Below are 26454 nucleotides of genomic sequence, written 5' to 3' on the forward strand. Positions count from 1 at the left end.
TTCTTACAAACCAGGTTAGGGAATTGGATGAACTCCAGATCATTCGAGAGGCTGAGGTGAGTAACAAAGCATCACAACTAGGATGCATAAGGAAGATAACTGGGTAACAGGAGAGGGAAGGGAAGAGGTAGACAGTGCAGCGTACTCCTGTGGCTATTCCCCTCATTAATGTATATACCACTCTGGCTACTGTTGAGGGTGAATGACCTACCAAGGGCACGCCACGGTGGTCAGATATCTGGCATAGAGTCTGGCCCTGTGGCTGAGAAAGGGAGGGAGGATAAGAAGTGAGCTGTAACAATAGGAGATTCAATACAGGGTTCAACAGATAAGAGGTGCTGTGGAAGGGATCGAGAATCCTGGATCATATGTTAAATCCCAGCTACCAGGGTCCAGGATACCTCAGATCAGAGTTCACGGCATTCTCAAAAAAGGAGGGCAAGTCACCAGATGTCCTGGTCCATGTAGGGAAAAATGACATGGGTAGGAAGGTTGATGAGGTCCTGCAAAGAGAGTTCAGGGAGTTAGGTGTGAAGTTAAAAGACAGGACCTCGAGGATTGTGATCTCAGGATTAGAATTAAGAGGATAATGCATCTTAAAACAAGGCAAGAGATGATGCAAGAAGGAAGGTTTCAGATTTCTGTATCATTGGGCTCTCTTCCAAGGAAACTTGGACCTGTACTGGCATCTGACCTGGAGGGGGACTAATATTCTTGCAGAAAGGTTTGCTAGTGATGCTCTGTTGTGGGGGGGGGTGGGTGGGGAGAGAAGGGAGATGGGGAATGCGAGGCCCAGGCCTTCAGGTCTGGGGATGCGAGGCCCAGGTCTGGGGATGCGAGGCCCAGGCCTTCAGGTCTGGGGATGCGAGGCCCAGGCCTTCAGGTCTGGGGATGCGAGGCCCAGGCCTTCAGGTCTGGGGATGCGAGGCCCAGGCCTTCAGGTCTGGGGATGCGAGGCCCAGGCCTTCAGGTCTGGGGATGCGAGGCCCTGGCCTTCAGGTCTGGGGATGCGAGGTCCAGGCCTTCAGGTCTGGGGATGCGAGGCCCAGGCCTTCAGGTCTGGGGATGCGAGGCCCAGGCCTTCAGGTTTGGGGATGTGAGGCCCAGATCTTCAGGTTTGGGGATGTGAGGCCCAGGCCTTCAGGTTTGGGGATGTGAGGCCCAGGCCTTCAGGTTTGGGGATGTGAGGCCCAGGCCTTCAGGTTTGGGGATTAGTTTTGATAGGATGATGATAATGAATGCCAAACTGTAGTCAATAAATAGCACAGTCTTGACCCACTTGGAGAACAATGCCTAATATGCCAGGCTATTATTCATTGACTTCAGTTTTGCTTTTAATATGATCATTCCCCAAAGGTTGGTGGAGAAACTGTCCTTGCGTGAACTGAACACCCCTCTAAGTAACTGGATTCTGGATTTACTAACAGAAAAGCCACAGTCTGTCCGCGTCAGTAGCAGAATATTGAGCACCATCATGCACCTCAGGGCTGTGTGCTCAGCCAGCTCTTGTTCACTCTACTGACCCACGAATGCTTCGCCAGATCCAGTTCCAACAGTGTCATCAAGTCTACAAATGACAACAGTAGTTGGCCTCACCAGCAACAGTGATAAGTCGCACTACAGATACAAGGTAAAATATCTCGTGATACGGTGCAAGAATAACAACCTGAGTCTCAATGTGGACATGAAGAAGAGATGCTCATGGATCAGGAATGCCCAGCCTCCATTACACATCAACAACGTAGTGAAGAGTGGCAAGCACCAAGCTTTTGGAGCAAACTACTGCCCTATCATGGGCACACATCTCCTCACTTGTCAGGAAGGTGTAAGTGACTACACATCCTGAGAAGACTGAAGCGGGCAAGGCTACCAGCCAATATTACATCAACCTTCTGCAAGAGCACCTAAAATGGATGAGAGGGCGGGGTGGGGGGGTGGTTTGGGAGGAAAGGGGGGGGGGGGAGAAAAAGTCACTGTATATGTGTGAAAAGAAATAGTGTATATCATGGCTAATGTGATTTATGGTGTGAAAAATAAAAAAATTAAAAAAAAAAAAAAAAAAAAAAAAAACCTTCTGCAAGAGCTCGATCAAGAGCTCTGTAATCCTGGCCAGCTGCATTACATGTAGTGAGGGTGCTGCTGAGAAATGAATTGGAGGTAAATCTTCAGGACCATAAGAGTGGCAGAGAGGATCACCAGAGTTTCCCTCTCCCCAGCCTTCCGAATCATTGTCCGAAGAGGGTGTGCAAAATCACTGAGGACCCCTTACACCGTGCACACAGCATTTTTCAGCTGCTCCGATCAGGATAGAGATTCAGGAATATCAGAGCAGCACCACCAGGCTGAACAACAGCTTCTTCCCTCGGGCAATGAGAATGCTGAACAACAAAATGATCTGTTTATGCTAACCATCCAAGACTCTCATCTTCATGAAACAATATTTTTATGTATACATGAATATTTGTCCTGCATATGTTTTGCGTGTCTATATGTGTGTTTTGTTTGGGTGTGTGGCTGCATGTTTTGCACCGAGGACAGGAGAACGCTGTTTTGTCAGATTGTACTTGTGCAATCAGATGGTGATAGACTTGAAAAACCAGAGGACATGGGTTAAGGGTGAAAGGGGAGAGGTTTAGGGGGAACTTTGGGGGAATTTGTTCATACAGAGAGTGGTGGCAGTGTGGAATGAGCTGAAGTGGTGAATGCAAGCTCAATTTTAACATCTAATAAAAATTGAGACAGGTACATGGAAGGGAAGGATACTGAGGAAATGAAATGGGTGCAAGTCACTGGGACTAGGAAGAATAATAGTTCAGCACAGATGAGAAGGACTGAATGGCATTTTTTATGTGCTATAATATTCTATAGTTCTGTGGATAAATAAGATTAAAATTGATTAAAAGTAAGATTTAAAATCCATGCTACATTTTAATGCACTGTTTCCTCCAGCAATTTAAATAGAGATCATTATGATTTACCTGAATAATTTCAGAGTTAAACTTGGATTCCAGATGGGCAGCTCTTTCTGCCTCAATATTTACTTCTGTTGTTTTCACTCTTTGTTGTGACGCCTGAAAGTCCCAGAAAGTCATTAATTCATTAGCTAACGATAACAGAAAGACACAGAAATATGAGCATTTTATAAAATGAAACTTGCAGTAATTGTAAAATTGGAATGGTAGGTTTCCACTTATTCAGCCCAGAAGTTCCAGCTTGGAGCTCCAGAGTGTAGGTACATGGCAAAACGGTTTATCTGCATGTCCAAGCTAGAACTCTAAATGGCTATTTTAATTTCACTAAGAGTTCGCATAGACACGTCTGTCCTTTGCTTCATCTCCATTGCCAAGGTCACCATGTTATCTTAAAACGTATCAGACAGAAAATTTACAATCTGTAACATCTAAAAAGTGAAACTATGTTGGAATAATGATAAGAACCAATAGTATTGAAATCTGCCGGTCTAGATTCAAAGTTCCAAATGTGCTAGATAAAAGTTATCCTCAAGTTCTTTGTTTCAAAGAAGCTCAAGTTTGTTCAGAAGATAGGATCCAGAAATTAGAAACAGGGCTAATGTGGAGAAAATACACACCAAAACGCTGGAGGAACTCAGCTGGTCTTTTCAGGCATTTTAGGCCTAAACCCTTCTTCAAGGAATAAGCCAGAAGCAGGAAATCTCAAAGTCTCAGAATTCACACAATGATAGCTAGGGGAGGAATCCAAACCAACAAAAGGTGTTAATTGGATATAAGGGACGAGGTAAGAATTTATCATGATTGTGCAAAAGGAGACGGAATGCAGAGATGGGGGGGGGGTTTGAACGAAAGCCAGAGAAGTCAATATTAATGCCATCCAGATGGAGGGTTTCCAGTTGGAAGAGGAGGTGTTGTTTCTCCAATTTGTGGATGATCTCAGCATGGCAATGCAAGAGACCATGGACAGACATGTCAGCAAGGAAATGGGATGGAGAAAGGAAATGAGTGGTCACTGGGAGATCCACGCTAATGCAGCAGACAGAGCTGAGGTGCTCAGCAAAGCGATTTCCCAGGCTGCATCCAGTCTTTTCATCTCCGACGTAGACTACAATGGGAGCACCAAATGTACATTTGTGAGTGAAATGTTGCTTCACTTGGAAGGCCTGTTTTGGCATCAAATGATGGTGAGGGAGGAGGTGTAGGCACAAGCGGAGCATCTCCTGCCGTCACAGAGGTAGTCCAAGTATACAATTGGTAGGGAGCAGGATTTCCCAACCTTTTTCTTTCCACTCACATACTACCTTAAGTAATTCCTATGCCATCAGTGCTCTGCGATTAATAAGGGATAACTTAGTAGTATGTGAGTGAGGAAAAAAAAGAGGCTGAGAACCACTGCTCCAGCTTTGATTGTTGCTAAAATATTTTGCTTGAGAAAAATTGTCATTTCCTTTGGAGTTATGAAGCAATGCACATAATGATTCAATTAGATACGATTAAAACCATTGTTTTCAAACTTATTCTTTCTACTCACATATTACCTTAAGTAATCCCTTGCAAATCACAGATCACCTATTGCATAGGAATTACTTAAGGTTATATGTGAGTGGAAAGAAAAAGGTTGGGAAATCCTGCTCCCTACCAATTGTCTACTTGGGACTACCTCTGTGACCGCAGGAGATGCTCCGCTTGTGCCTACACCTCCTCCCTCACCACCATTTGAGGCCCAAACAGGCCTTCCAAATGAAGCAACATTTCACTCGCGAATCTACATTTGGTGCTCCTGTTGGTCTGAATTCCTCCCGCAGCCAACATTGTCTGAATTCTGGTTTATTTCTTGAAGGGCTCAGGCCCAAAATGTCAGTAATACATCTTTGTTTCCTATAGGTGCGAAAAATATGAGCTGAGTTTCAGTGTATTTTTATTACAAGAACAAATTCTGTAGAATTTTGTATTTCCCTCTCATGTGAAGAAAAACAATTCAAATACTTTCTTTCACCATGAAAACCTTGAAGCTATGGAGGGCCAAATTGAGAAACAAAACACTGCAAGATGGCAGATGCCCCAGATGATTAAAAACCTTAAGGGAATGCTAGTCTTTTCTCAGTTTGAAATCGAAAACCATTGCAAGGAAAGAAGTAGTATCGATGAGACATAATGATGAGAAGATGATGACATGGACTGGTTCATTAACATTGTGGCAGATGGAATGCAACAAAATTGCAAGATTATTCCTTTGAAATCCAGTAGAGACTATTTTCTTAATTGTGAGTAACAAGATGTCAGAATAGAGAGATTCTTGTTTTTCAGTCCACAAATCACCAAAAGCTAGTATGTGGGTAAAAGAGTTCTTCTTGAATGTTTTATGTCCACGGTGGAAAATGTAAAGGGAAAGGTGTTCTGGGTGCTCATCTGTCCACGGTGGAAAATGTAAAGGGAAAGGTGTTCTGGGTGCTCATCTGTCCACGGTGAAAAATGTAAAGGGAAAGATGTTCTGGGTGCTCATCTGTCCACGGTGGAAAATGTAAAGGGAAAGAAATTCTGGGTGCTAATCTGTCCACGGTGGAAAATGTAAAGGGAAAGATGCTCTGGGTGCTCATCTGTCCACGGTGGAAAATGTAAAGGGAAAGATGTTCTGGGTGCTCATCTGTCCACGGTGGAAAATGTAAAGGGAAAGATGTTCTGGGTGCTAATCTGTCAACGGTGGAAAATGTAAAGGGAAAGGTGTTCTGGGTGCTAATCTGTCCACGGTGGAAAATGTAAAGGGAAAGATGTTCTGGGTGCTAATCTGTCCACGGTGGAAAATGTAAAGGGAAAGATGTTCTGGGTGCTCGTGTCCATGCTGGAAAATGTAAAGGGAAAGATGTTCTCGGTGCTAATCTGTCCACGGTGGAAAATGTAAAGGGAAAGATGTTCTGGGTGCTAATCTGTCCACGGTGGAAAATGTAAAGGGAAAGATGTTCTGGGTGCTAATCTGTCCACGGTGGAAAATGTAAAGGGAAAGATGTTCTGGGTGCTAATCTGTCCACGGTGGAAAATGTAAAGGGAAAGATGTTCTGGGTGCTAATCTGTCCACGGTGGAAAATGTAAAGGGAAAGATGTTCTGGGTGCTAATCTGTCCACGGTGGAAAATGTAAAGGGAAAGATGTTCTGGGTGCTAATCTGTCCACGGTGGAAAATGTAAAGGGAAAGATGTTCTGGGTGCTAATCTGTCCACGGTGGAAAATGTAAAGGGAAAGATGTTCTGTGTGCTCATGTGTCCATGCTGGAAAATGTAAAGGGAAAGATGTTCTCGGTGCTAATCTATCCACGGTGGAAAATGTAAAGGGAAAGATGTTCTGGGTGCTAATCTGTCCACGGTGGAAAATGTAAAGGGAAAGATGTTCTGGGTGCTAATCTGTCCACGGTGGAAAATGTAATGGGAAAGATGTTCTGGGTGCTAATCTGTCCACGGTGGAAAATGTAAAGGGAAAGATGTTCTGGGTGCTAATCTGTCCACGGTGGAAAATGTAAAGGGAAAGATGTTCTGGGTGCTCATGTGTCCACGCTGGTAAATGTAAAGGGAAAGATGCTCGGTGCTAATCTGTCCACAGTGGAAAATGTAAAGGGAAAGATGTTCTGGGTGCTAATCTGTCCACAGTGGACAGAAATCAGAGCCTTAAATTTCAGGCATGAATTGCAATCCTGTCAATGCAGCTAAAATCATTAAAATGATCTTTGCAAATAGAAATTTCTAGTTATGACAGAATCCAAAACAATAGAGGTCAAGCTTAAAATTAGACCTTGGCCAGTCAAGAATGATCACATCATGTTTCTGATGCAGCAAGGGAAAGAAATACACACTCTACAGGCTGGAAATAGTGGCTCAGAAGAACAACAACCAACTGCTCCGTCAGTTTCTCCGAGCAGAAGTAATAATTGATACGAGTAGAAATATACCCTTAATTGCGCCTGAGAAGCAAGACCTGCTGCCTCATTTTAAGCCTCCAGTCTGCAACTTAGATTCTCCCTTTCCCTGGCTGAATTAAAACACTTTTTTAAAAAAAATACCATGAAGACAATTAACCATTAACAATTATTGTTTTCAGCGAAAATATGACTTAAGAACAAAATTTAAGAGAAATATTGAAGGTTAGGAAATTGCTTACCTCGAGCTCTTTTTTGAGACGCTCCTCTCGATCAATACTGTACTCGAGTTCTTTTGCCTGCCTTCTCAATGCTTCAGTGAGGCTGTTGCGCTCAGTTTCAAGCTCTTTTAATCTTTTTTGCAGCTCAACAAATGTTTCCTCTTGGTCCTGAAAATAGAATTAATTGATCAAGTTAATTGACTTTGGGTGTTTTCCCTTCCAAATACTAAGCCCTTAAAAAGTTATTCAAGGCCATCATGATAACACAGCTTCCATTATTCTAAATATTTAAAATTATCTTAGATTTATCACATATAATTACAGCATTTTCTGCAGGTAATTAGATTGGAAAGTAGAGGAATAAGAGCATAATGCAGGCAAATAGGATCAAGGTAGGACCATGGTTGGCATGAACAAGTTGGTTCAAACAGTTCATTTCTGTGGTATACTAGTTTTACTGAAGCAAAAGTCTGCAAACAACAATTCATCTTTTGTTCAGCCAAAACTTCAGAGATTCCTAAAATAAAAAAATTAGAGCAGTGGAAAAATTTGCAATGATAGCGAATAGTCACAGATCAGTTGATTTCGTGTGGATCAAAGAACTGTCTAATGTAGTTCCATCATTTGTTTTGTACTTGTATGTATATGAGATGACTTGTTATGTGCTTTCCTTAACGTTTTGCAAGGTTATATGTTAAACTAAATAAAAAACTTTAAAAAAAAATCATCAGCCTGAAAGTTAACACTATCACTCATAGACTAAATGTTTCATCTCAGAGGAAACTTTAAAATGATTATCATTCCCTCAATATGTAACATACTTTGACAATACATTAATCCAGCTTCATAATCATTCACAATGTGAAAACAGACAAGATATATTGTTCATTCCAGTCTTATCTTCCTCCGTTCGTAAAAATGCATTAGCAGCGTGACCCACATAAAAACAGTTGTGTATTTGGAAGAGATTTTTTTTTTTTAAAGTCTACTAAAGTATTTTATTCATTTCTCAGAAACATCAACAATGCCCAGTATTTATTGTCCATCCTTGATCAAACCTAAATTGAGGCAGTTAAAGTCAACTACTTTAGTGAGTATAGAGTCACATAGTTTGAGTGGAAAAGTACATTTCTTTCCACAAAGGTCACAAGTGAAACAGACAGGGTTTTAAACACACTTCATCTTCACTTTTACGAAGATGTTTTTTGTCTTGAAGATCAAAATAAAAATCCAGGATGAATATAGTGTGATTCAAACTCATCAAGGTAGGAGTCCACTGACTTTAAAGTTCAAATTTATTATCAAAACATACAAGGCATCACACACAACCCTGAGATTCATTTTCCTATGGGCCAGACAGCATTTCTATTTATTGGTAAATGTAAACCATACCCAAAATTAAAATAATGTACGTATAAAAAAAGAAATGTAAACTAAAGAAAAAAATGCAAACAAACTGACTGCAAATACAGAAAAAAAATTCAGTAAATAAATCATGTGCAAAGTAAGAGTCTTAAAATGAGTTTCAGACTGAGTCTGTTGTTTTGCAATCTGATAATCGAGGGGTAGCAACTGTTCCTGAACCTGGTGGTGTGAGTCTTGTGGCACCTATGTGTCTTTCCTGAAGGCTGCAGTGAGAACAGGGCATGTCCTGGGTGATGTGAATGCTTGTTGATTGCTGCTGCTCTCCAACGTGTGTATGTTCAGAATTGTGAGAAGAGTTTTGCCTATGATATACTAGGATGTGGCCACTAATTTTTGCAGGGCTTTTCACTCAGGGATGCAATGCAGCCAGTCAGCACATTTTTCACTACATATCTGCAGAAGTTTGTCTAGGTTTTCGATACCAAACCTCTGCAAAATCCTGAGGAAGTATGATGACATTTGTGAGTTGGAACCAATAAAGGTCTTCTGAGATAGTGACCTCCAGAAATTTAAATTTGCTCACACTCCATATAACCATATAACTATATACAGCACAGAACAGGCCAGTTTAGCCCTACTAGTCCATGCCGGAACAAATCCCCACCCTCCTAGTCCCACTAACCAGCACCTGGTCCATGCCCCTCCAATCCTCTCCCCTCCATGTAAATATCAAGTCTTTCCTTAAATGTAAATAACGTTCCTGCTTCCATCACCTCCGCCGGAAGCTTATTTCACATCCCAACTACCCTTTGCGTGAAGAAATTTCCCCTCATGTTCCACATAATTTTCCCCTTTCAAACTCAAACCATGGCCTCTGGTTTGAATATCCCCCATTCTTAATTGAAAAAGCCTATCCACGTTGACTCTCTCTCTCCCTTTTAAAATCTTGAACACCTCCATAAAATCCCCCCTCAATCTTCTACGCTCCAGAGAAAAAAAGCCCCAGACTGGTCAACCTTTCTCTGTAACTCAAACCCCGACATCCTGTCAACATTCTTGTAAACCTTCTCTGTACACTCTATTTTGTTTATATCCTTCCTATAATTTGGTGACCAAAACTGCACACAGTATTCCAAATTTGGCCTCACCAATGCTTTGTACAATTTCATCAAAACATCCCAACTCTTGAATTCAATACTCCGATTTATGAAGGCCAACATTCCAAATGCCTTCTTCACCACTCTATCTACCTGAGTATCAACTTTGAGGGTACTGTTTACATAACTCCTAAATCCCTTTGTTGCTCTGCATTCCTCAATTGTCTACCATTCAATGTATATGACCTATTTAGATTTGCCTTTCCAAAATGCAACACTTCACACTTATCCGTTTTAAATTCCATCAGCCATTTCTCAGCCCACTCCTCTAGCTTTCCTATATCTCTTTTTAAGCTACGGTAATCTTCCTCACTGTCCACAATACCACCAATCATCTGCAAACTTACTTATCCAATTCATCACCCCTTCTTCCAGATCGTTAATATATATAACAAACAATAGTGGACCCAGCACCGATCCCTGAGGAACTCCACTAGTCACCGGCCTCTAATTTGACAAACAATTTTCTACTACTTCTCTCTGACACCTCCCATCCAATCATTGCTGAATCCATTTCACTACTTCCTTATTTATACCTAATGCCTCTACCTTTTTACCTAACCTCCTGTGGGGAACTTTGTCAAAAGCTTTACTAAAGTCTAAATAAACAACATCCACAGCCTTCCCTTCATCAATCTTTTTCGTAACCCCCTTGAAAAACTCTAAGGTTTGTTAAGCATGATCTACCCCTGACAAAACCATGCTGACTACTACCTATCAATCCCTGTTCATCCAAATATTTGTAAATGCCATCCCTCAGAACACTTTCCATCAACTTACCCACCACAGATATCAGACTCATGGGTCTATAATTTCCAGGCTTACATTTGGACCCTTTCTTAAACAGCGGAACAACATGAGCCACCCTCCAATCCTCTGGCACTACCCCCGTGACCAGTAACATCCTAGATATCTCTGTTAATGGCCCCACTATCTGTACACTAGCCTCCCTGAGTGTCCTTGGGAATACTTAGTCCGGACCCGGAGATTTGTCCACCTTTATCTTTTGTAACACTGCCATCACTACCTCCTCGGTTATCCTTATATGATTCATGACCTCCCCACTATTTTTCTTTACTTCAACTGGTACAATATTTTTTTCCCTAGTGAATACCAAGGAAAAGAAATCATTTAAAATTTCCCCCATCTCCTCTGACTTTTCACATAGCCTACCCTCCCTATCTACAAGGGGTCCAATTTTATCCCTCACTAATCTTTTACTTTTAATGTACCTATAGAAACCCTTTGGATTTATTCTTACTCTGCCTGCCAAAGCCTCTTCGTGCCTCTTTTTGGCCTTTCTAATTTCTTTCTTAAGATTTTTTTTACACTCCTTGTAGTCCTCCTTCAATTTCTCAGCACCCTGCTGTTTATACCTCTTGTACGCCTCCCTCTTTCTCCTAACCAAATTTCTAATATTCCTCGAAAAACAAGGCTCCCTGTGACTTCCAGCCTTTCCTTTGATCCTCACTGGGACATACCTACTCTGTACTCTCAAAATTTCTTCTTTGAATATTCTCCATTTTTAATTTAAATCCTTTCCTGAAAAAATCATGTCCCACTCAATACTCCCCAAATCCATTCTTATTCCTTCGAAATTTGCTTTTCTCCAATCCAGAACCTCAACTTTAGGCCCTTCTTTGGTCTTCCCTAAAACTACCCTAAAACTAATAGAGTTGTGATCACTAGACCCAATTGGTTTTCCAACATTAACCTCAGACACCTGACCTATCTTGTTCCCTAACAGGAGATCCAGTATTACACCGTCCCGAGTCAGTTCCTCTACGTATTGATTAAGAAAACTATCTTGTACACATTTGACAAACTCTCGCCCATCCAGCCCTCTTACTCTCCACCTCTGATTTCCCCCAATGATCACTGGATTATACACCTCTGATTTTTTTCCTTCCTAAAGTCCACCTTGGTTTTGGTGACTTTGAATGAGAGGTTGTTGTTATTACACCATTTAAGTTTTCATATCTCCCTCCTGTATGCTGACTCATCACCTTTTTTTACTCCCCACTATGATGGTATCACCAGCAAATTTGTAAATGGTGTGCTTATCATGTTGAGGCCCAGATCTTTGAGTTTGCCAATTCATTTTGATGGGATGGTGGCCGAACAGTAGTTAGTAAAAAGCACCCTGATGTATGCATCTTTGCTGTTGAGGTGTTTCAGAGCTTTGTGTAAAGCCAGCAGGAAGGCATCTGCCGTAGACCTATTGCTGCAGTTGGCATATTAGAATTGATTCATGTCACATTCGGGCAGCTGTTATGCTTCAACACTAACCTCTCAAAACACCACCCCTGTTGATGTGAGTGTCACTGGTCGGTAGTCATTTCAGCAGGTTACCACACTCTTCTTAATCAGTGCATTGCCATATTTTAGAGAGATGTCCAACATGTAGTCTACAGATTCCATACAATAAACATCATAATCCTGAAGTCTAACATTCAGATGCCTGAGCCAGTGAAATACAAGATTAGGGTGAGCTTCCACTGTTTGAATGCTGATCCCAACAGTCTCTGCACAAGTGATTCACAATACAAAACACCATCAATATTCTCAATGGAATCCATCCAACACATTGCTTTATAGATGAGGAAAATCAAAATTTCTAATGTGTTCAAGTGACAGTAATTCAACATGTGCTCAATATTTATATTAAACGACTTTAGGGAAGAAGATTATTACAGGTCTTAAGAGGCCGGAAGTACATTTTTACATATTTATCCCTAAACTTTGAATATACGGGCTCCAAATTTGTATGAAAGTTGATTTTTTTTTTAATTTCTCAAATTATACACAATTTTCTTCAAAGGTATACAACTTTGAATTTCCAAATGCCATCTTACCAGACCCAAGTGTGAATCTGATTTCCAAGTCACTGCAATACACTTCCTTGCCACCGCTAAAGCTATTTTGATAAATTTAACTTGACAATGATCATTTTAATTCAGGTCTTGTTCCTTTTATATTCCCTTACAAAAATAAATCTGGATTTTGTGGAATGACAATAATCTGTTCTAAAACCTTTCCTAAATCCATCCAAAAAGTTGTAACTGTAGAACATGACCAAGTACAGTAAGAAAATTCGTATTTCTTCACCACATCTCAAACTGATAAATCCAATTTCATTTTGTGCAATTTTTGCAGTGTTAAAAATAATTGATGTAAATAATTATTTTAAACTAAACTGTATCTAACATTTATGATATTTGTCAGTCTTGACAGAATTCTGCCCATCAACCACCCGTTTTTGTCTAGACTTATGTATTCCCTTTTTAATAGTGGCTGCTTGTAATAAAAGATCCATGGCAGAAATAAATTTCTTATTATTACCTCTCCTGAAAAGAACCTCCAACTCACTGCAAGCAGTTAAGTACATTGTTTGGACCTAATTTTTCCCCGCAAATATCCCCTTAGTTGAAGATTGCAAAAAAGTGTATTTCAAGTAATTCCATTTTTATTTCTTAACTGTTAAAACAACATCAATTGACCTTGTTCATAACAATCTTCTGCTCTTTTAATACCATTGTGAAACCAGATATTTAAAAATGGGTTAACTTTTAGTAAAAGGTACAAGTGTGGTTGGTGAGCTGCGGAGCAAATGGAAAAAAAACTGATTTTTATTGGAACTCTCCCAGAGCTTATCAGCACCACCCCCATGATCCTTTGCCCCCCCCACACACTGGGACTATTGTGACATCAGCAAGTCCGAGCCTGTACCTCTGAGACCCAGTTTGCTTGCTACATGACCCTCCCCCAGAACCGGTGTTCGGAGGTGCCAAGTCCACATTTCGTAAACAGTTCATATGTTTGGGAGGCCGACCGCTCCGCGACAGGGCTGGAACACTTACTGGTTGGTCAAGGTCAAGGTGTGCTGGTTTGAGCTGGTCGACCGTGAATGTTTCCTGCCTATCCCTAATGCCCAAAAGGCACATAGTCCCCTTGTGTTGTAACACTTTGTATGGACCTTCATATGGCCACTGAAGGGACACCCAGTGCGTGCCTCTCATTATGAAGACATATTCAAAGTCTTCAAGATCCTTTGGGATGTAGGATAGAGCTGGACTGTGGCATGAGGTTGGGACGCACACCTTCTTGCTAAGTCGTGTTATCAGCACTGTTGGTGCTTCCTCCTGGCTGCAAGCCACTGGCACAAACTCGCCCAGGACTGTCAGAGGAAACGAGCTCAGCGGAGGATGTGGCCAAATCCTCTTTTGGCACTGTGCGAATGCCAAGCAGCACCCAATCCGGGCCTTAGAGCCATGCCATGAGGGCCATCTTCAAATGCCGATGGAACCTTCCCACTAGGCTGCTAGACTGTGGGTGGTAGGCCATGGTGTGATGTAACTGGATCCCTTGGAGCTGTCCCAGCACTGCCCATAGGCCAAATGTAAACTGATCCCCTCCTCCATCTGACGTGTAATTGTCTGCTGAAACATGCTATCCAGTTGGCGATGAAAGCCCTGGCATAGGATGTCATGGAAGTGTCCGAGAGCAGGACAGCTTCCGGCCATTTGGTGAACCTGTCCACCATCATAAATAGGTGCGTGGCACCTCTGGAAACTGTCAGTAGCCCGACGATGTTCACGTGGACGTGGTCAAATCGTCTGTGTGCTGGCGGGAAGGACTGAAGAGGGGCTTTCACATGCCTCTAAATCTTGAATGCCTGACAGTGCAGGCAAGTTCTAGCCCAGTGGCCAACCTTTTTATGCAGGCCGTGCCACATGAATCCGTCTGCGACCAGTTGAGTGGTCGCCCAGATGGATGGGTGAGCCAACCCATGTAGTGCGTCAAAGACGCAACATCTTCACATGGCGGGAACAATGAGTCTAGGTTAGCCAGTGGACAGATTACAGGGAAGTGTGGCTTCGGATGGCCTGAAATGCACATCTTCCAGCTGTAGCCAAGACTGCAGTGCGGCAGGTTGGTATCTTGGCATCCTGCCACTGGACCCTGGCGAGTGCTGTATCGTCAATTCTGGGGAACAGGGAAAGGATAGCAAGACAGACATATGGGACAGAGCGTCAAACATGAGATCGTTCTTGCTGGAAATGTGCTTGATAGCCTTTGGGTACTCTGAAATATGGCTGTTTTCGTCAAACCAGTCCTTGTTTTTCCTGGAGGAGAAGCCCAGTACCTCTTCAGTGGATTGCAGTATGGTAGTCTTCAACTGATCCCAGAGGGTTTCAGGGGACGGGTCCGTGAGGCGCCTGCAAGCTCACACCAAGACACAAGAGAAACTTGTCCGTGAACTACTCTTTGCAGATGATGCCGCTTTAGTTCCCCATTCAGAGCCAGCTCTTCAGCGCTTGACGTCCTGCTTTGCGGAAACTGCCAAAATGTTTGGCCTGGAAGTCAGCCTGAAGAAAACTGAGGTCCTCCATCAGCCAGCTCCCCACCATGACTACCAGCCCCCCCACATCTCCATCGGGCACACAAAACTCAAAACGGTCAACCAGTTTACCTATCTCGGCTGCACCATTTCATCAGATGCAAGGATCGACAATGAGATAGACAACAGACTCGCCAAGGCAAATAGCGCCTTTGGAAGACTACACAAAAGAGTCTGGAAAAACAACCAACTGAAAAACCTCACAAAGATAAGCGTATACAGAGCCGTTGTCATACCCACACTCCTGTTCGGCTCCGAATAATGGGTCCTCTACCGGCATCACCTACGGCTCCTAGAACGCTTCCACCAGCGTTGTCTCCGCTCCATCCTCAACATCCATTGGAGCGCTCACACCCCTAACGTCGAGGTACTCGAGATGGCAGAGGTCGACAGCATCGAGTCCACGCTGCTGAAGATCCAGCTGCGCTGGATGGGTCACGTCTCCAGAATGGAGGACCATCGCCTTCCCAAGATCGTATTATATGGCGAGCTCTCCACTGGCCACCGTGACAGAGGTGCACCAAAGAAAAGGTACAAGGACTGCCTAAAGAAATCTCTTGGTGCCTGCCACATTGACCACCGCCAGTGGGCTGATAACGCCTCAAACCGTGCATCTTGGCGCCTCACAGTTTGGCGGGCAGCAGCCTCCTTTGAAGAAGACCGCAGAGCCCACCTCACTGACAAAAGGCAAAGGAGGAAAAACCCAACACCCAACCCCAACCAACCAATTTTCCCTTGCAACCGCTGCAATCGTGTCTGCCTGTCCCGCATCGGACTGGTCAGCCACAAACGAGCCTGCAGCTGACGTGGACTATTTACCCCCTCCATAAATCTTCGTCCGCGAAGCCAAGCCAAAGACTCTGAAATATGAGAGAGGTAATACTGCTGGCTTGCCAACCATGGGTCCAACACCTTGGCGAAGGGAAAAGTGAGGGGCTTGTGATCGGTTAAAACTGTGAAATCCCAACCTTCCAGGAAACTGGGGAAATGGCATATGAAAAGGTAGAGGGCTAGCAACTTCCATTGAATGCACTATACTTCTGCTCCAGAGATCGCACTTGTCTGCTGAAGAAAGCGAGCGATCTCCAATGTCCATCAATCAGCTGCTCCAGGGAGCCGCCAACTGCTATGTTGGATATGTCAACTGTGAGGACGGTGGCCACATCAACGCGCAGATGCACTAGCACGGTGGTGTTGGCCAGACCGTCTTTGGCCTGGTCAAGAGCTGCCGTAGACTCCACGTCCAAACTGAGCTCTTGGGTCTGACCTGACAATAGCTTGAAAAGAGCTCGCATGCTCCTGGCAGCTGACAGCAGGAACCGATGGAAGAAGTTGACCACCCAACGAACTCCTACAAACCTTTAACTGTAGTTGGCTTGGTGAACTTACGAATGGCCTCAACCTTTTTTTGAATATTTTATTTATATTATCACAAAAGCTTGTACAATCATACAGTGTCACACCAACAATAGCAGTTCACATTCAAATATGCATATATTCATTTTATTTATGACCACACACACACACACACACACACACACACACACACACACACACACACACACATGTGTCTCTACCAACCCCCCTCCCCCCACACATAAAACAAGCCGACTCACTCAAACTTCAACCAATAGCAACAAAACTTGAATACTAGTGAGCGGCCTCTGAGCCGATATTCATTCCCGACTTTCCTTGATCAGGATCAGTGCGAGGAAAAGGAAGCTGCAGCAAGGAATGGGGAAGCCAATCAATGCCATGCACCTCTGTAGTGCATATATGGCTGCCGGATCTTATGAAAGGTACCATATTTATTTCTCAGGTTATAAGTTATTTTCTCCAGTGAAATGCAGGTCTGGATTTCCTTGTTCCATCATTCGATACTAAGACTAGAGTCAGACTTTCAAGCTTCTGCAATGCATTTCCTGGCCACTGCCAATGCGATTATCACAAATTGGATTTGAAATTTGGACAGTTTCATTGTCAACCTTGTGTCCATTATGTTTTCCAGCAGGAACAACTCTGCATCCTGTGGGAATCACTTGCTTATAATTTTCTCCGGGTCTTGGCCTAGATCTACCCAAAAGGGCCTCAACTTGGTACATGGCCAGGTTGCATGCACATATATTCCAGTCGCATCATCACATCTGAAGCATTAGTCCAAGTGTTCCAGTTTTGACCTGTTTATTTTCTGCAGCATTAGATACAGCTGATGCAAAAGGTTTCCCAGCACAAGTTGGACCAGCATCTCTCATCAAATGCAATGCCCAAGTCCGATTCCCATCCTTCTCTTGACCTATGAAGGCCCAGTTTGGGTCCCTCCGACTGGAACAGGTAATACATTGCCGAAATAAATTTCTTACCGCTTCCCCTTCAAATAAAGGCCTCTATGTTACTGCATTGAGATAGGGCCATACTTGGGCCTAATATGTCTCATAGAAAATACCTTATTTGAAGATAGCAGTGGAATGTCTAATTTGGCAAAGCATTTTTACTTTTATCTGCTCAAATGACATTAATTGCCCCTGCTCGCTACAGTCCTCTATGCACCTGATGCCATTACAATGCCAGATGTCCAGGATCTTGTTACCTACCATTAATGGTACAGTGAAACCTTGTTAGAATGTGATTCATTAATCCACGGAATCGCTTATAACACAAGTGTCTGTGGACCCCAAACTTCACAAATAATTTGATTAAAATTCAGAATACCAATATTAAAAGAATGGGCTTTCTTTCTTTCATTGAAATTGTTAGTTATAAGCCGCCTTCAGGTGGAATCGCCAGGGGAATGCAGCTTCAGAGCCGGCACCGGGTGTCTGCAAAGGAACGTTCAGGTGGCAGCGCTGAAGGCTGTGTACTGCCACCTGAAAAGTCCACAGCGGGGAGAGGTTCCATGGAACAAATGCTGGCTCCTGAGTCGGGGCAGGGGCAGCTGCCTGACAGCCCCTCTCCCCGCTGCCGACAGCCCCCCCATTGCAGGATGTCAGGGCGTGGGACTTCAGGGGTGGGGGGCTAATTGGGTTTGATTATCTGTGTGCACTCTGACATACATGCATCTGTTCTGCGACTCGGCTGTAACGCAGTATGAAATTTTGGATCCCAACTACCGTGTTCGAACGAAGTTTTACTGTATTAATTTATTAGGAGTCAGGGCGTTTTTGGTGACAGCTCCACTTTAATGTTCAGATACTGGCTAATTTTGGTCCAGATACTAATCATTTGTTTTAGTATGGGGCTGTCCTTCACCCCTGACAGCAATTTGGTGTCCCATTTGTAAGTGAAATCCTCTAATATCTTCTCGCCCACCACTTTTGTTTAAGTAACCATTTGTCTTGGTGAATATTTATTGCTGCTGGGTTTTGGGGTTCTCTGGGCTCATAACAGTGGGCTCTCTCTCCTAACTCGTAATGCTTTTGTCTTGACCTCATAATGGCCTTCTCCATACAGTTCGTCTGAAGTGTATTATATTCCAATTTCTTGTAATATATAATGGTTCTCCGAGCCTGATTCCTGAAAATCCTTCTCTTATTGGGTAATGTCCTTTACCAATTCCTCCACTTCCCTCATTTAATTTTTCTTGACAGTCTTTGCATACCCAATTCTCTGGCCCCTCAAATATGCCTTGAGGGTGTCCCAAAGAATAAATTAATCTGGAGTAGAGGGGCCGTTGTCCTCCCAGAACAGGGCTATTTGAGTTCTTATAAAACTACAAAACTCCAGCTTTTTCAACAGCAAAGTGTTAAGACGCCACCTATGTGCTGAGCCTTGCTTATCTGTCATATCTATAGTCAAAACCAAGGGGGAATGGTCTGAGAGAAGCCTTGCTCTATACTCAGCTTCCATGATCCTACCCTTCAGATGGGCTGAAGCTAGAAAAAAAAATTTGATTCTAGAGTAGGAGTCATGTTGCTTCAAGTAAAATGAGTAATCCCTCTCCCTTGGATGCTTTCTCTGCCACGTATCTATCAAATTCAGCTCCCTCATGCAGTCAATGGTGGCTTTCGCTGTCCTGATCCTAGTTATGTTTTGTGGATTTATCTAGCACAGGATCCAAACATAGATTAAAGTCGCCCCCATTAGAATATTTTCATTCCCTTCTGCTCATAGGGAAAGGTCCTGTATAAATTTTTCATCATTATAGTTGGGGGCATACACATTCACTAGGGTCCAGGATTCTGAATGTATCTGACAGTGCACCATAATGAATCTTCATATTTTGTCTGTAATCACCTTCTGTACCGGAACATTCTTCCCCACTAGAATTGCCACTCCCCTTGCCTTTGAACCGAACGTGGAGGATATAACCTGACCCACCTTTTTAGCTTTTGGTGTTCCCACTCGGTTAAATGCGTCTTGAAGGAAGGCCAAACCAATCCCCTTTTTTTTTTTAATGTGTGTCAAGACACTTTTCCGCTTCACCATACCATTTCAGCCATTGACATTAAAAGTAGCAAACTTTACATTCTTATCCATTACCCCCGAGTTCCTCCCCTAAATGCTTCCCGCCACCCCATCCCTCCCTTCTTTTACCATCCGCCCTTTGCTCCGCTTCATCCAAGCCACAAAAATAACTAGGTGATGAACAAGGGCGGGAACAAGGACAAAGAGAAAAACCCAAATGACTAACCAAAAAGGAATAAGACACAAGAAACATTCACAGCCATGCCTTCCCTTAACCCCCCATTACTCTCCCGACATAACCTTTGCCTCATGTCACATTCACCCTCCCCCCTACTCTGTTGCCAACTTCCTTCAGTTGTCAACAAACCCCTCCATAACAGGTTGTGCCACCGGCACCCATTTACTCCTCTCTCTGTCTCCAGCGCTCCCCAAGTAAAACTGTAATTATAACTTCTCATCTACTTGGCATAACCTCTTTTCAGACCTTTTTTTTCAATTCAAATGCCTAAATATCATTACAGTCCATAAGACATCTGTACATCCCTGTAGGCTAAATTCGCAATGTAATACAGACGACTGTAGGCTGATCTCTAGTCAGGCTTTACTACTTCTTTGTTCTCCCCATTGTGGGTAGTCCTTTGACGAATTTCTGTGCCTTCTCTGCATCTGCAATAAATTTTCTTTCTCCTCCCAGAAATATCACCTACAGGGCAGCCGGATGTCTCAGTACAAATTCGTACCCCTTTTGATTGATTAGCCTCTTGGCTGGCTCATACGCCTTTCTGGCCTTCAAAGGTGTCGCACTAATATCCAGATAGAAGAAGATTTTATTTCCCTCTACCTCTGAGGGGATCCTCTTTTCTTTGCACCCATCGCTGTCGCTCCTAATATTCTCTCCCTGTCCTGATAACACAACAACCTTATCAGGACAGAATGCAGTCTCTGCTTGGGAAAAGGATCTATGAGCCCTTTCTATCTCAAATCTTACCCAGCATCTTGGGCGTTCCAGGTCTGAAAAAAAACTTATTGGGTTTTGCCCTTCAATCCCTTCCCTTAGCCCCACTATTTTAATGTTATTTCACCTGCTGTAGTTCTCAAGGACACCTAATTTCCTCCAGATATTCTCTCTTTCATTCAGCAGCATCTCCAATTTATTACTCATATCATGTATGGTGTCTTCATTTTTACTAACCCTTTCCTCCACTTCAGCCACCCTACCTATCAGCCCAGATAGGGTACCCTAGACCTGGTCCAGCTTCCATCCCATATCTTGGGCTCTCCTCTCAACATCCTGGAAGAGCCTGTTTTCCATCTGGCTCAACACATCTAATACATCGTGGAAGGAGGGCTCTGAGCCCCCCTGCCTGTTTTGTTTTGACAGGACTCTTTTTAAAAAAATCCCAAATGGAGCCTTCCTCTACCGCTGCCTTCATCCTCTTCAGAGCTCCTGAACCCATCACCGCCGCTGCTGCCGGTGTTCGCCGTCTCTTCTCATTCATCACTGGACTTGGTTGCCACGCTCAACCCAACGCCACTTGCTGCTGTATCGCCCGCCGCACCAAGTGACTTGGCTCCAGACATGCCGCTGGAGCCGAGGTGGGTACCAACCTCCCCCATGGTACCGGAATCGATGCCAATTTTTCACGGCTTTTTTTCTGTTCGGGCTGGCCAGCACCCTGCACTCTACAGGCATAGACTTCATCCCGGGCCTCGCATATACTGCAAGGTCACCTGACCTGGTGTTCTCATTGCAGGAGGGGGAGGCCCCAAGCTTTTCCCCATCTCCAGGGGCTTCAGAAAGGCTTTCTTTGTGTACTTGCTGGGCGGCAGCATTGTCTTTGCCAGAGTCTCATCCTCCCTTCTGGGTGGGTTGTTCAGCTGAAGCTGCAGCTTCTTCCTCGGGCCAGCCCCGCCATTTTTCTCGCCACATCTCTTTTTGATGGAGATTCTTTTGTGCTTTTATTTGTGAATTTGCTCTTAAGTCTTCTTTGGTATTTTGGAATTTGGAAATTTGGTTGAAGTTTTTAATCCTATTTATTCTTGACAATCCTGGGAGCTCAAGGATTCTACCAACTCCAACTCTTCCTGCATCGTGTGACCTCCAAAGGCCTCAACCTTTGACAGAAGAGGGTCCACCCAGTGTCGATCAATGTGGTGCCCAAGGAAATCGATGCCCATCAGGCTGAACTGACATTTTGCTAGGTTGATGGCTAGGCCATAGTCACTCAGTCTCTGGCAAATTAGCTGCAGGTGTGTTAGGTGCTCCTGTTGCAAATGACTGGCAATGAGAATATTGTCTAGGTAGATAAAAATGAAATCCAAGCTGTGCCCCACTGAGTCCATGAGTTTCTGGAAAGCTTATACTGCATTTTTGAGGCTGAATGGCATAAAGAGGAACTCAAAAAGGCTGAAAAGAGTGATGAGGACTGTCTTGGAGATGTCACTGGGGTGCACGGGGATCTGGTGATATCCCTGGACCTAGGCGATTTTTGAGAAGATCTTCACTCCATGTAGATTGGTCGTGAAGTTCTGGATGTGGGGAACCGGGTACTGGTTGGCTGTTGTGGCATCATTGAGCTGGCAGCAGTCCTCACAAGGTCGCCATCCCCCAGAAGAATTTGGCACCATGTTTGAAGGAGAGCCCCATGGGCTGTCCGAGTATCAAACAATTCCCTTCTCCTCCATCTTCCTGTATTCTTTCTTGGCAAGCCACAGCTTGTTAGGAGGAAGCATGGGTTTCCAGGTGAGCTGCGGTGGTCCCTGCATGAGGATGTGTTGCTGGGCACCACGTTTTGGGATTGTGGTGGAGAACTGTGGCATTATAATGGCTGGGAATCCTGCCATGATTCTGGCAAACTCGTTGCCCAATATGGTTACCAAGTTGAGGTGGGGGGCTGGGAAATTGGCTTCTCGAAGAGAGAAAGTCTGGAAGGTCCTGGAATTGACCAGACGGCACCTTTTCAGGTCCACCAGGAGGCAGTGGGCCCCAGTAGGGGCTGAGACGTGTCAGCCAAAGTGAAGGTCCAAGTAAAACAGCAGGAGTCAAACCCAAGTGGGATGATCCGCATCCCATACGTCAATATGTTGCTATTGTTGGCGGTGGTGAGGGATGGTCCAGACCCCCCAGAACGTGTGTCTCAGTTTGAGAGGGGCAAAACATTGACATGCACCCATGTCCACAAGGAAACGCCGTCCTGAGTGCCAGTCCCATAAAAGAGGCTGCCTCGGTGGCTGACTGTCGTAGCCATCAATGACGACTGGCTCCAGTGTTTCCCAGATGGGAGCAAGGTGGAGCGCAACGGCAGGCTCCAGAAACTCATTTCTGATGGTAGAAGCACCACCTGCTGCAGTTGCTAGGCATGACGCAGAAACTAGGTCAATGGACACCCTGCCATATTGCTTGGGATATTGCCATAAAAAAATTATTATTCTGGTGAATCTGCACAGTGAAAAGTTTCATCATACCAGAGAAAATATTTTGAAATTTTGATTCTTCAAAAAATAATAAATCGAGTAATCAACTCAGCCACATCCATCTAACTAGTAGAAAATCAGGTGAAGATACAATATATTGCTTTCCAATGGTGCAAAAGTAGAATGTCTTCTTAAATTCCATCAACATTGCAGAATTTCAAACAGCAAGATGGAGCAAAGGAAGAAGAATTTTACAGCATGGTGCCAACATAAGCTCAATAATAACCTGATGTTATTGAAAACATTATTCCCTACTCAGTTTTTGTTTATTATTCACTACCTGCTCTACATCACGGTTTATTTATTATCACATAATAATACATAAAAATGTAATAGACTTCAACCTTTATCCACTGTTAAGTCACCATGAACATTGCCCAGCACCTCGAACAATAGGAGAAAGAGAAGCAAAAGAGAGTTCCTTCAGAGACACCAAGTGTCTGAGGATTCACCTCCAGAATTCCAACAGCCTCACAGACTCCTGTTAAAACCGCTGGCAGCCCGAGCTCCAGATCCAAACCTCCAATACAGTCAGGAAGCCTTCAGTGCCAAAAATCTTTTGGGAATCCTTTGGGAGTCCAGAGGATAGGGAAACTTTTAAAGAGCAATAGAAAATAACTTAAAAGGCAAGATGGGGAGAAAAGATAATGTATAAAGGTAAGCTAACCAACAGTATAAAGGAGGATAGTAAAAGCTTCTTTAGGTATGTGAAGAGGAAAAAAATAGTTAAGATCAAAGTTCGGCCCTTAAAGGGAGCAATGGGTGAAATTATTATGGGGAAAAAGGAAAATGCAGACGAGTTGAACAGGTACTTTGGATCCATCTTCACTAGGGAAGACACAATTTCCCAGATGTAATAGGAGACAGAGGACCAAGGGAAACAGAGGAACTGAAGGAACTGTATGTCAAGGTATTATTCTTGTCTCATTAGGCAGAAAATGGTGTTGGATAGACTAATGGGACTGAAGGCTGATAAATCCCCAGGGCCTGATGGTCTTCATCCCAGGATAATTAAGGAGATAGCTCTAGAAATTGTAGATGCATTGGTAATCATTTTCCAATGTTCCATGGATTCAGGATCAGTTCTTGCATAATGGAGGGTAGCTAATGTTATCCCACTTTTTAAGAAAGGAGGGAGAGAGAACAGGGAATTATAGACTAGTTAGGCTGACGTCAGTGGTGGGGAAGATGCTCAAGTCAATAAAAAAGATGAAATAGCAGCATATTTAGATAGTAGTAATAGGATCAGTCCAAGTCAGAATGGATTTATGAAGGGGAAATCATGCTTGACTAATCTTCTCGAATTTTCTTTGAGTGGGGGGGGGGGGTAGAGTGTTCTCCTGTTTCGGGAGTGCTGCACCAGTCTGCTTCTCCCCCGGAGTCTGCAATTGCTCGTGGTAAGCTGCCCAGCACCGACACTGCCATCTTAGCACAGACTCCATTGTTGCAGGATTTTTTAGCCAGGAGAGCCACTGGCATCAGTACTGAGCAGTACAGCCCTGTGGAGCAGCACTTTGTCTCTACTCCCCACTCTCCTGGGTCCACAACTCCGGCAGCACCTTTTTTTTGGATAGCACGTAATACTAAACATTTTACTACATCTCAGTACAAAAGACACTAAAAATTCAATCACTGAGTCAATTTACAGCACCAAAACAGACCATTCAACCTAAGTTTTCCATGCTGACCATCTTGTCAACCATGCTGGTCCAATTTGTTTCTTTTCATATAATTGTCTAAATATCATTGAGACAGTGCAATTGCACCCACCTCCACAACTTATTTTGGCAACTTGTTCCATATACTCATTCTCTTCTTTGGCTTGGCTTCGCGGACGAAGATTTATGGAGGGGGTAAAAAGTCCACGTCAGCTGCAGGCTCGTTTGTGGCTGACCAGTCCGATGCGGGACAGGCAGACACGATTGCAGCGGTTGCAAGGGAAAATTGGTTGGTTGGGGTTGGGTTGGGTGTGTGTAAAAGATATTATTCATGTCTCAAACCTTCCTCCCTCCCCACACTTACCTTAAATTTCAGCATTTTTAAATAAAGGCACAACATAAGCCACCCTCCAGTCTTTCAATGCCTCACCCATTGTTTTGTATCACTGCAACGAGACATCCCAATTCTGATACAATGCCTCTGCCCATGTAGGAAACCCTATCAAATTGTATCATCATTTTGAGGGAGCTATACAAAACCATGTCAACTCCTCCTAACAAATCTCTGCATTGCCAATTGAACACAAATTCTGTCCTTCAGAATATTTTTCCAACAATCAAGATTCATCAACCAATAATAGCTTCTGACATCAGTTATAACAGACGTTGTTTGCTGCTTTCCATCTACCTCCCCAAGTAAACAAAGGAGTTACATTAATTACCTTACAATCCAATGAAGCCTTTCTAGATTCCAAGGGATTTTGTAAAATCAAAGTCAGCTCAAACTATCCTAATAGACACTTGTTTTGATATCCTTGCATCAGAAATTCAACTTCAAATTCTTTAACAATTAACACATTACCGCTGTCCTGATGAGTAACTTTCATGAAGCTCATCACTCTTATAATCCATATGCTGCACTATATTGATAAGTAGTGCAGTGCCTGCTTAATTCTGTGTGTATACTCATAAGAGAACAATACATATCTGATGAGATTCTGTAAAATCTATTCTAGAATATTAAAGGACAATGCATAGAAGACAATCACCAACTCTTTTTCAGTGCATCACAGCAACAGCAAAATAATAACAAAATGTTTCCATTAATGTATAAATACACCACAAAGTGGTGGAAATAACTAGTTAAAAAGGCTATGAAATACATGCATACAATGATGGAAAAAATATTGCACATAATTAGTGTACCTGCAAGATTGTATCAATTCGATTCCTTTCAGCAATCAGGAATTCATTTTCTGAATTAGTATTCTGAATAATCTTTTCTCGATCGTCCTGTTCACTTTGGAATCTCTGTTGATCATCTTCCCTTGCTTGTTGCAAAATATGTAAAGTCTTTTCCAAATTCTCCACTTTCTGCTGAAGTTCTGAATTTTGCACTGTTAATTTCAAAAGTGCAATTTACTCATTGCCCAAAACAGTTTTATGAAGTTCTTATTTACATTCCCAATCTACAGACGTACAAACTTCCAAACTCAAATCCAATATGATCATATGTTATCAAACTTCACTTGCTGAATAAAAAAAACACTGCTGAGTCCTTCCTTCTTTTCATTGCTTCCCTTGTTACCCAAAGAAGTCCCTGAGGAAATCTTGTAAAAATCCAAATCTTTTTTCTTTAATACATAATCAACAATTCACATTAATCTATACAAAGTCTAAAATTCTGAAAAGAACCAATAGATTTAGTAAAACTTGATTTATCATTTATAAATCCATGACACTGTGCTCAATCCTGTTATTTGTTTCAAGTTAGCTTTGCTACTGTTACACACACCTCTAATATCTTTATTTATACCATGCCCATTATTACAATCAGTATTTGATACGTGTCAAATAGCTGAAACCAATGCTTTCTGGTCTTTGCTTTTCCAAGCTTGATTG

General features: G+C 43.1%; 1 protein-coding gene across 7 annotated transcripts in view; it reads right to left on the bottom strand.

Annotated features, from left to right (window-relative positions):
* Nucleotides 1-26454, bottom strand: part of ccdc171 (coiled-coil domain containing 171) — a 378891-nt gene that overhangs the window by 319924 nt on the left and 32513 nt on the right. For all 7 annotated transcript variants that reach the window (XR_011353507.1, XM_069924483.1, XM_069924477.1 and 4 more), the window contains exons 5-7: nt 25759-25949; nt 7118-7264; nt 2979-3071 (exon numbers count right to left, since the gene is read on the bottom strand). Coding sequence is in view for 6 of the 7 variants with exons in the window: in XM_069924483.1 (XP_069780584.1) it covers nt 2979-3071; nt 7118-7264; nt 25759-25949 (431 nt within the window). In the remaining variant the exon portion in view is untranslated. The remainder of the gene's footprint in view (nt 1-2978; nt 3072-7117; nt 7265-25758; nt 25950-26454) is intronic.

The sequence above is a fragment of the Narcine bancroftii genome, chromosome 1 (genome assembly GCF_036971445.1).
Source record: "Narcine bancroftii isolate sNarBan1 chromosome 1, sNarBan1.hap1, whole genome shotgun sequence".
Classification (NCBI taxonomy): Eukaryota; Metazoa; Chordata; class Chondrichthyes; order Torpediniformes; family Narcinidae; genus Narcine; species Narcine bancroftii.